Source organism: Brachycentrus maculatus, unplaced genomic scaffold, assembly GCF_059751285.1.
Source record: "Brachycentrus maculatus isolate JH-2025_06_01 unplaced genomic scaffold, ASM5975128v1 h1tg000039l, whole genome shotgun sequence".
In the NCBI taxonomy this organism is placed as follows: domain Eukaryota; kingdom Metazoa; phylum Arthropoda; class Insecta; order Trichoptera; family Brachycentridae; genus Brachycentrus; species Brachycentrus maculatus.
In genome coordinates this window covers 4,048,617-4,060,447 of record NW_028280793.1, presented here as the reverse complement: position 1 = coordinate 4,060,447, position 11,831 = coordinate 4,048,617, and the positions used below count along the sequence as shown (strand labels likewise).

The window sequence follows — 11,831 nt, the reverse complement described above, 5'->3', positions numbered from 1 at the left end:
GAATGTTCCGTTTATGTGCAGAATAAAAAACAAATAAATAAATAAATGTAAAAAGTATTTTTTATTTGGGGGTTAGGTGTAATAGCTAAAGGGCGAACCAGTTCTTGAAAATGTTGAATCCCGTCACTGCTCTCAAGCATCTGCCTTTTTGAGAAAACTCATGTGTGCAAGGTAACCAAGCCTAAACAGCCCTGGTAAAAGTTAAAAAATAATCCACTACTTATGCAAAATATTTTTAAAAAAAAAAGAAGGTATAAAAGAGGCAGATGCAAAGAGCGAAAACAGTTTTCTTTATAGAATTCAGGTAAAAATGTCAATTTTAACATTGATTCTGTGTGCCGTATTAGTTACAAATGCCCATAGTGCCCAGCCTCCCGGTATGATATATTACATCTTTATTTTTGGCATACATAATATAAATCATGTTTATTATAACATAAATCAGTAAGGCCTCTTCCCTTCAAAATTAAGGCATTTTGATTAACTTGATTAACATATTTTATTTATTGTTTCGGCATTAACTTTGTGGTAAGACATGTTACAATGATTAAAGAAAACACTTCGTTTTTTACCACTTGAGTTTTATTATAGACTACATGTTTCAGAAGTTAAGCTTCCATCATTCAGGTCTGTATAATAACTAAAATATAAAATATAAAATTGTTCTATAAATAAGGAGAGGGGAAAGTAAGGGGAAGGGGTTAGTCAAGAAACGGAGTTTGAAAACAAAGGAAAAATGGAAAGCAATGGCGAGGAATTTTGGAACAATATATTATTTAATAAATCATTATTAGAATTCAGGTTTTTTTGTATTTCTAAATTTTCAAGATAATTCATAATTTGGCCTTTATATGGAACAAGGTGTAATAATTTTAATTTATGAGAGTGAAATGAGTGATTAGTATCTATAATATGATTTGCAAATTCCGAAAAATTATAAATAATAACTTAATATTTGCAATTATTTTTATTATTTTTTAATGTTTAATGTTTACTGTAACATTCCATTTATATCAAAATTTTATTTATTTTATTTAAAATATTTTATGTCATATATAATATTTGAAATATTTTATTATACATATGTTATAAGTTAATAAATCTAATAATATCTGGTCTATGTATGCAATATGATCAGTGATCAAATTATCTAATGTTCAATTAGTATTTTTATGCTACAGAAAGAGACATAATTAAATCCTTAATATATAATGTATTGATAAACTGTGACACAATAATGAAGATTGAGAGATTTCAGTTACATCACAGGTTCTCAAACCTATTGGTCAAGCACCCCTGCTAAATATTTAGTTAATTCGGGAAACAAAATTGCCAAAATGTCCCCTTGGATAGAGAGGAAAAATACAAACATATTCTCCACTTCCTAGTCCTCCATTCTGCGTCCTAGGGCCTCTAGTATCCCGTAAAATATCTCTCCAGAGTCCACCAAGGGGCAGTATCCCCCCTTTGAGAACCTATTATTATATTATTTTAAATCTTTTTTATTTTTTAATTTTTTTAGTTCTAATAAAATGCATATTTTTCAATTATACTCAATTGTTTTAACAATTTTACTAAATCAATAAAATTTTATTTTTTAAATAATGATTATTTATGTATGCAAACCATACATAAGTAACACTAAAAATATTTTTAGACCCATCTCGGACAAACACAGTAGCGGATATTCATCTAAGATATTACAAATGGTAAGATTGAACATCTACACTTTTTATAATAGAATCAAAATCACATACCAACATTTTCATGAAATAACTTGTAATAATTAACCATTATTTAAATAATCCATACAAACTTTTTGTAGTCCGCCGTGGTTAACGAGTTTGGCTACCGTGCTGGAGGTCTCGGGTTTGATTCCCAGGGGGCTCAAGATAAATATAAATATTTTTTCACTCTAATATTTGTTTAATATAACTGTGAACTAGTACCTAAATGGCAGGACTGATCACCATGCCTTCACATAATTAACAATCATGATAACACTGTGTTTATGGGCTGTAGTGCCCCATGTATTGATGCATCATATATTGTCAGAAAACTCAAAAATTTAACAAAATTTTTGTTCACAATTAACGTCATTTATTAATTTGAAATTGATTTCACAGGGCAAGTTTTACAAATTATGTAGATTTCAAGTTACTGGATGCAACTAAAATATTGTCACAATTTACTTTTAATAAGCTGAATCCAACAATATTTTACGTCCATGGCTTCATAGAAACAGCTCAACAAGAGAGTGTTCAAACTGTTATATCAGCGTACCTTGATGTTCATCCATCCTACAACGTTATACTGGTAGATTGGTCTAATATGGCCTTCAACGGTTACTTGACAAATGCTGCACCTAACACTGTAAAAGTGAGTTAAATATTTAAATATGACATTTGAGTGCCATCTAGAAGAGAGTCAAACTGCATAGTTACTTCTACTACAACAATCTCACTGAGTCATGCTGGAGTAGGCAGAGAAAATGGAAAGCCACACTCCTGTATGCCAACATACACTTCTAACATCTAGTCATACATATCTTTACATCTAGTCATACATACACTCTGGTTATGCAGACTTTTGACAACTAATTTCATTAATTGATTCGGCAGTCACTTTGTTGTAAAATCTATCCATTTTTAATTTAAGTTACGGTGTTTGAAAATGATGCGGAATGCATCAAAACACGTGTCTCTGTAGATTTTAAGAAATAGTGGTATTTACTAAGTAAAACTTAAATTAAAAATTTTGACAGCTAGTTTCTTTTTGATTTGGTCACATCAACTTTTTCTTGGGCATCCTCTTCTGTTCTCCCATTCATATTTTCCAAATATATATATTTATTTACTCTCTTAGTCATTCTTCAGTTTTAATATTAATTATACAGTATTGAAATAAATTCTTATAAATGTCAAAATATATACGTTCGAAAGAAAAAAAATTCACTCCTCTCAGAGAGTGTGGGGAACCTTATTTTTTTGTAATTTTTTTTTTTCAAAATACATATTTAAATATACAAAATAGTTGGTAAATATATAAACAAATTTAAAATAACTTTTCTACATCTCTAACAAAGTAGATACTTGTGTTTAGAGAGGGAGTTCCTTTTACAATTCTTGATTTTGTATAAAGAAAGTAAATTAAAACAAGGTAAATTTAAAACAAAAATCATCAAAACAAGATTAACCCCAAAAGAGTATGGATAAGATCTTGCATCCCTGCTTTTAATTCAAATACTGTAAAACAAAACGCAGTATAATAAACTTGTAGTGAAAATGGTGGCCTTATTTATGTGTTATTTATTAAAATTATAAATTTCATTAATGATAGACAAAAACCGATGTTTGAAAATTATCACTGTAATGTTTAATTCAGTGAATGGATAAATATCACGATGTGTGGCTATTGGCTAAAAATGAATATGAAAAATCACAAGACTATCGGTAGCATTCTTATTGAAACATGTAGAGAAATAAGGGATATTTGAAGGTTTAAACATTAGAAATTTTTATAAAACGAAAAACGTGCGTTCGCATAAGTCATCAAATATCTGTCATCGAACGTTTTATGACGTTAAATGGTTTATAGAACTGTAATGACGTCATATGGTTTATAGTCTGTTCACAGTTATTTTACCTTTAGTTGTTTTTTTTTTAATTATTCATTGGCAGTATAAATATTAAATTAATTATAGTAGTGTGGATTGTTTGTTTACCACTATACAGTATCTACTCAATGAATTAGGGCCACCCATTATTTTTTTGAATACTCTGAAATCTTTTGGATTATTATATTTATTTTACATAAATTCTTTAAGTTTTCTATTGACATCTAATATCATGTATATTACCTTCAATAATATGTAAAATATACCTGGATTATTTAAGCCTTTACAAAATTTCAAACCCTTTTTCTGAGAAAGGTCCCTAATTAGCACAGGTAGACAGATAGCTGAAAGTTCAAAAAATAGTCCTATCTCATTTATTAGTGAAGTTTCTTGAGTTCTGGTTATTGTTTTGTTCAGAGAGGTTATATAGTTATCGTGTCTTGTGAAAAAAACTTAATTTTTAATTTTAGTTCATAAAGTATATTTTTTTTTTGTAAACACAAGTGTTTTTTTTTAAAAGGACAAAATGGGAAAAAGTAGAGACATTTCTAAGAAAAAAAAGTGTAGTGTTATAGTGCTACTGAAATAAGGAATACTATCTAATAGAGAAATTTCAAAAAAAGAAAACGTTTCTCGTCAAACAGTGGACAGAATTTCAAAATCAATAAATAATCAGTCACCCGCCACCAGCAATCGGCGGAAGAACTGTCGTAGGATTAGAAAAACAACACCGAGGACTGATCGAAAAATCGTTCAAAGTGCCTTAGAAAACCGTAGTGCATCAGCAAAAACATTAAAAATAAAATTGGAAGAAGAGGATATAAATATATCGGTATCAACACTGAGGCGACGTCTTTACGAAGTAAATCTGAAATGCAGGCGCCCTGTAAAAGTACCAAAATTGACACCACGAATGAAAGCGGATCAATTAAAATGGGCCAGGCTACATCGAAATTACTCGGTAGATGATTGGAAAAAGGTATTTATTTAAATTGAATTTTCAACATATCATTTTAGTAAATAAACTTATATATTTGAATTAAACTTAAATTTTCATTATTTTTCAGGTCATCTTTAGTGATGAGTGCCGGTTAGAAGCCGTGACAGAGAGCCGTCAATTCGTCAGGAGAACACCAATGGAACGTTACAATGAGGCCTGTGTGGTAAAAGTTATCAAACACCCCCCTGCAACAATGATATGGTCATGTATTATTAACAATTTACCTGGGCCGTTGTTTTTCGTGGAAGGAACAACGAACCAAAATTCCTATAAGCAGGTCCTCGAACGAATTTTATTGCCCTTCTACCATACCCTCGACCCAACAGAAGGTCCATACACCTTCATGCAGGATGGGGCACCTTGCCACCGGGCTAAATCAATAATAAAATTTTTGTCTAGCAAAAATCTGCCTTTGCTCCCCTGGCCTGGAAATTCTCCGGACCTCAATCCTATAGAAAACGTATGGAGCATGTTAAAAAATAAGGTATACTCATTTCCAAATCCGACAGTAGACTGTCTAAAAAAAAATATTTAAAAATTTGGTCAGAAGACGAAGAAATAAAAAACATGATAAAACAGTGCATTTTAAGTATGCCAAAAGAATTGAGGCAGTTATTTCTGCCAAAGGTGGAAATACTAAATACTAACTATATTTATATGAAAATATATGCATAATTTAAGCGTAATAAAGTGTTCATGTGTAAATAAAATTCAGTGTTGTTTTATTCAAGGTTTTCTCTGAGTTATTCCTGTTTGAATTCAGAAATTGCGCGAAATTCTGCGTGGCCCTAATTCATTGAGTAGATACTGTACTACCATTTGTGTTATACAAATATGAGGGGAGGGTGGACCATAGACATCAACAAATAGAGCCGCTAATAATTTAGCAATATTACCAATATTAAAATAACTTCATCGTTTCTGTGACATCATTCATTGCCAACTTACGAAAATAACGTTTTTTCGAAGGCGAATTTTCCAAAAGAAAATGATGAATGAAAATATTAATTATATCGGCTGTTATAAACACTAAACGAGTCTTATACAATCCTTTATAGGTTGAGTATGTTAAATTAGACATTCCTCTCGTCTAACAAATCCATTGATTGTTTTACAATAATATTTTTATTCATGTTATATTAACAATAACATTAAAAGATTACTTGTAGGAACTTACTTGCGAGATATTTTAATTATTGTTATTTTAAGTTATGTTGGTATGTTAAAAATATTTGAAATAAATATTAGGTTATAAAAATTATTATTGACATTATTACTAAAGTCAATAATAATTTTTATTTCCGCCTCCGCCGAGTCCGCCTCCGTAGTGTAATAGTCAGCACGCTCGGCTACCGTTCTGGAGGTCCCGGGTTCGATTCCCAAGGGGGGTAAAATAAATAAAAGTGAAATTTTCACTGTAATATTTATTCAATATTATTACCCTGGACTAGTACCTGAAGCGGAGGGCTGATCACCTTTCCTTCATGTGTAAAAGATCAAGATAACACTGCGTTTTTATGACGCAGTGCCCTATGCACCATTGGGGTGCGGATAGGGGTTTTATTATTATTAAAATATTTTTTGTTTTCATTTTTCAAATTTTAATGTAGGTTGCTGCTGCAGTATCTGAACGAATTGAGAAATTAATTACCGGAGGACTTAATGTACCTGGAATCCATTTGATTGGCCATTCCTTGGGGGGTCATGTAGTCGGATACATTGGAAGGAATCTTAAGGCCAAAGGAATCACATTGAAGAGGTATCAATTCATTACCGTAATCAAATTCCTCTGTTAACAAAATAGTAATCGCTGTGTGTATACAAGAATAATGAAGTTGGTGCAACTCCAATTTATTTGAGGCAAACTGTTTTTGAAATATTAATTAAAATATAAATGCATCAATATAAAAATGAATGTTTTATTCACAGAATAACTGCATTAGACCCAGCGTTCCCCAGCTTCTATCCTGGCATAGGAAAGGGCCATGTGACAGCTGATGATGCTGAATTTGTTGATGTTATTCACACGGATGCTGGTATTTTTGGAGCACCGGTGCATACAGGAACTGTGGACTTCTGGCCTAATGGGGGGAATGCTCTCCAACCTGGATGTGCACTAGGGTTACCAATGACAGCTCAAGGTATCTACTTTCAAGTACATTCTAAACCTAAAACACCCCTAAAAAATATACTTACTTTATACCACCTAGTCCATAAGTCCAGAATTTAACCCCCCAGGGCCACATATCAAGATATATATGTCATAACAGAGACAAAGCATATTTTTACATTAAAGGAATAAAGAAGTTTGAGCATTTACAGCATGGGTGGCCAATCTTTTCTGCAGCCGGGCCAGATTTTAGAAAAGACATTATAGCAGCTTGTATTATTATCATTGTGTAGTTAAAAGTCGATCACAAAATGTTATATTTGTTTATATTAGTACTTGTAGATACTCCCATATATGGGGTATGATACAAACTACGCACGACGGAGTGTTCTTTTGGTGGCTTTGTGTACACTTAAAGAAAAAATGTGTGAAATGCTCCGCGGGCCGCAAGTAGACACCCGACGGGCCGCATGGGGCCCGCAGGCCGCGGGTTGGCCACCCTTGATTTACAGGCTTCTAAGCAGAAGACAGGCAGATTTACATGTTCCCTTTGTATAAAAAATATACTTGATCTCTGTTAAGACATCTACAATACATGAAAATAAGATAACCTTAATTATATTTACCACTTGCATTGTTACCCAGGTATGCCTGTGCTTTTGATTGTTGTATAATTTTACCAAAACAGTGAGTTTACTTTGAATTTCTGACAACAGAAGCTATGCTAATTTATACTATTAACCTTCATCATTTTCAAGCTAGGTTAAAAATAATTTCAAAAGATGGTCCTCATACTGGAATATCTTGAATGATCCTTCTCCAAGGTAAAGAGATCCTTAGCACATTAAATCCTGGTTCACTTACTTTGTCTGCTTATACCTCTTTTACCCTCTACTTTCAACATAATTATTTACTGGAGAAATCGGTAACGATGATGCCTCATAATGTACCCCCGGCCGCTCAACTTTCCATAATTTGGAGAAATAAATTCAGATACGCTTAGATTCATCAATGCATTGATATCCCAGAAGATTTTAATGAGAGAAGAAAAAAAACAGGAAAAGATTCACCATTTATTTCTGTCTTATTTCGGTAACATAAAAACCACCCGTTTTATTCTGTGTATGATGAGTTTTACCCTTAAACTAGTTCTGTACATGGTGAGTTTTGAATAAAACTCATAAATGCATCTGAGAAATATTTTCTTTTCGTATCTTAGGTTTCTGCAGCCATTGGAGATCTTGGAAATTCTATGCTGAATCTGTAAGAACCCCAACTGTATTCCCAGCTGTTGCTGCAAATTCTTACTTGCAATTTTATCTTCAGAAAAAAACTGTAAGACCTACAATCTACATGGGTATTGATGTTGACCAAAGGTATAATTGATTGATATTAATAGATTTTATAATAATATACTTATTTTAAATGCATAGCCACTATCTCTTTTTTATTATTCTACAACAGTACCTACCATTTTGTACACAAAGTACAAAATTACGATGTCAAAACATCTGAAACGTTACTATATTTACTACAGATGAGTCAAAGACACAAAGCAATTTATAGGATGGGAATATGGAATTCTTTGAGCATTTACAGGCCTTGCAACCTATCATCCACCACTTTATGTAATTGTGTTCATTCAAAGCGGTTCTTATCGGATAAATAAAAAGGTTATACCAGTAAGTCGTATTATTCTGTTACCTAACTATATTTTTTGTCTTATTTTAGTGCTACTGGGGATTACTACCTGGATACAAATAAAGCATCTCCATTTGGAAAAGGTGAACTGGGAATCATATAAAGATTAAATCATTATTTTTATTATTTTTGCATGTTATTTTGTGAGATGTAGTTGTATCGCTCAAATCGTCAATATAGTGACAGTAAAATGATTGTTTTTTTTATTATTTCATTATTAATACATCCTATAGTGTACGATTCCTAGAGATTGATTGATTCCAGATGATTGCGAGTAGCTGATGCCAGTTAAAAAATTCCATCTTCTTAAGCCGTGAAAACCTTTAACATAGTCATCAACTTAGTTGAAGAAGTCATCCAGAACATTGAGGAATTGATAGTTTTCAGATGAATCCATGATTTAGCTCTTGACCCATTAGTTAGGTTCATAGGTTAAAAAAAAATACTTGATTTTTTCAAGTTAAAATAAAAGTGATAAATTTAACAAATGACATCAGATATTTTTTTAAAAATTAACACTTACTGAAATGGAACTGAGAATATGTTTATATTTAACCTTTCCGGGAGTACAAAAATTTATGTCCGACTTTCTCTGGGGAGTAGGTTCTTTTTACATGATTTTTTTTTCATTAAATCAATGTATTATAGAAATTATGTTAAAATAATTTTATAAAAAAAATATCTATTCGAAATATTTTTCAATTATGACAAAATTACACACAAATATCCACAGATGTCATTGCTATACAAGTTACATCATACTAACTGACAGACGGACTTCAACGTTCATTAACGTCGATACTCCTCTAAGGAAAATTTCGCACTGACGTTCATTTCCGTCCATACTCCCGGACAGGTTAATAATAAACTAGTCATATGTTCAATAATGGGCAGAATGGTGAACATTGCCTAGTAATATTTGATGCATATTATATGCATGTCAATAATGGGAATAATGATGAATGTTCACAAGTACTTTTAAGCAGTGCTATGCAACCTTTTCTCACTTACGACACACTAAAATTCTTCCTAGTATTCCGCGAAAGTACATAGACCATTGAAAAATTATTTATTTGTAGTAATTATTATCCGCCTACGTAGTGTAATGGTCAGCACGCTCAGCTACCGTTCTGGAGGTCCCGGGTTCGATTTCCAGGGAGGGGGGGGTCAAATAAATATAAATGATTTTTTCAGTCTAATATTTATTCAATACTACCCTGGCCTGGTACCCGAAGCGAAGGGCTAATCACCTTATTTTCATGTGTTAACCATCAAGATAATACTGCGTTTATATGATGCAGAGCCTTATGCACCATTGGGGTCCGGATAAGGGTTGAGAGAGAGAGAATTATTATATCCTACATTTTGAAAAACAGACAATATTATTAAAAAATAATTTGTCAATACATAATGAAAAATTGTAAAATGTCATATACATTGAATTTGATCACGGCACACCTGTATCCGGCTTACGGCACACCAGTATGCCACGGCACACCGGTTGCAGAGCACTGCTCTAAAGTACTAAAAAGTGATCACTTAAGTCTCCCCAAATGCCATAACCCCTGAAATGCTCAGAATTCCATCTTCTTTTGTATAAAAACCATAGATGGTTTTTCTCAGTTGAGAGAGTTGTAATATTTATATCAATATATCATCCATAGCGTGAATAATCTAGTGTGTGATAGAATAAATAGTTTTAAAAATCAACAAAATATTTCAGTTGAGTTGACCAAACATTTAGACTCGGTTAAGTTTACTTTATAATTTAACTTCTTTTTTTTTAAAGTGAAACCGCAGTAAAAACAGAAGTCACCAAAAGATCAATGATATGTTACTGTAAAAGCTTATATCATTATGTAATCATTGAGAAAGGGGGCTTGTGCACTACCCGGAATTTCACAGTCCGGCAGTCTGGTTTTGAAAAATAAAAGCGAATATGACAACTGTCATATTCGCTTCATGCGAATATGACGCTAAACTTAGCGTGATCGAATTTACGTGCAAAGTATTCACGCACCGATCAAGACCACCAATCCGAAGAAAGATGGACAAAAGCACAAGCCAATCATCGTTTTGAAACGCTAACTGAAGTACCGGATGGTAAAATTCAGTGTAGTGCACAAACGCCCAAACTAAGTCCTGCACCAAAAATAATAAAAAAATCATACATCTCCAAATTTTTAGAGCAAAATGACTTTGTGCTGTTGAACTTAATGACCTTTGTTCGAAAGAGGTTGATATTTACAATTTATGTAAATATTAAATTTTAAGTAAACAAAAACTCATTAAGATTACTGCAAATTTGTATTTCTTCAAGAAATATCTAACATGAATAAGTATAAATGAAAATAAGGAGATAAGTAAATGCCCAGACTTCCATATTATTCTTCATCTTTGATGAGATATCAAAAAATAATATGAAAATAACTCCTGTAATTGGAGATAATCCAGATTTTGTGAATAAGTATTTGGACACACTCAAAATGTTGTAAATAAATTATCTGGTCAAATTATAAGCTTAATAATAAAAATGAAAATGGTATTTTCTGGCGTTTCTCATGTGTGTGATTATAATCCAGGATTCGGATCTCACATACTAATATAAGAGTTTCTGCTTAATAAAAAGCTTCTTTACATCTCACCAATATATGTCTCTAGTGAAGTTCTAGTGATTCATGAACAAGGTTTCTAAATTGGTTCATATATATAGAACTTCCAAGAATTTGAATAGTGTGGTTGTCAATAATGCCACGTTGAGGTTTGCCACCCAGCTGGCCGCTTTTCCCGTGGAGGCGCAAAGAAGAGGATAGCGCATGAATGCAGGATTGCGACGTGGAATGTAAGAGGACGTATGGATGAAAAAATGAATGAACTGTGTGATGTAATGGAAAGTAAGTGTTTGGATTTGTTGTGTGACTGAAAGCTGGAAAAAAGGTAGTGGATCGATGGAACGTGACGGCACTTTGATTCTCTGGTCTGGACTCCCGGAGTCAGATAGAGCTTGTCGGGGCGTCGCCGCGTTTCTATCACCCAGGATGGCAGAATGTATGAAAGAGTATGTGTTCGTCAACGCAAGACTCATGTTTGTCAGATTCAAAGTCGGGTTAACAAAGCTACTTGTTTTAATAGGATATGCCCCCGTCAACTCCGACAGCGAGTCTGAGAACGATGAGTTTTGGTTGAATGTAATGAGTGTGATGAATGGAAAAATGAATAATGAAAAGGTAATTCTGGCCGGTGATTTGAATGTCTGGATTGGTACAAGGAGAGACGGTTTTGAATCAGCGCTCGGTTTGTATGGAGATGCGAGAGTGAACGATAATGGGAAGAGATTGCTAGAGGTGTGTCTGGAATGGAATCTCTTTGTGTCAAATACTTTTTTTGCACACAAGGGAATCCAT

The 11,831-nt window shown here is 32.7% G+C and overlaps 1 protein-coding gene across 1 annotated transcript; it reads left to right on the top strand.

Annotated features, from left to right (window-relative positions):
* The first annotated feature begins 283 nt into the window (after positions 1–283).
* On the top strand, positions 284–8,632 carry LOC148312528 (inactive pancreatic lipase-related protein 1-like). The gene is made up of 7 exons (XM_088277189.1): positions 284–377; positions 1,658–1,709; positions 2,127–2,379; positions 6,227–6,375; positions 6,546–6,757; positions 7,946–8,102; positions 8,458–8,632. Exons 1-7 carry the CDS (start codon positions 311–313, stop codon positions 8,528–8,530), a joined length of 963 nt encoding a protein of 320 aa, XP_088133315.1. The 5' UTR covers positions 284–310; the 3' UTR covers positions 8,531–8,632.
* Positions 8,633–11,831: the final 3,199 nt, after the last annotated feature.

What these genes read in the sequence shown, in the direction of transcription:
- LOC148312528 (XM_088277189.1), top strand. Translation starts at nt 311, where the DNA reads ATGTCAATTTTAACATTGATTCTGTGTGCCGTATTAGTTACAAATGCC. An exon ending in CTGCACCTAACACTGTAAAA is followed by an intron (nt 2,380 to 6,226) that starts GTGAGTTAAATA and finishes ATTTTAATGTAG; the next exon opens with GTTGCTGCTGCAGTATCTGA. An exon ending in AAAGGAATCACATTGAAGAG is followed by an intron (nt 6,376 to 6,545) that starts GTATCAATTCAT and finishes TTTTATTCACAG; the next exon opens with AATAACTGCATTAGACCCAG.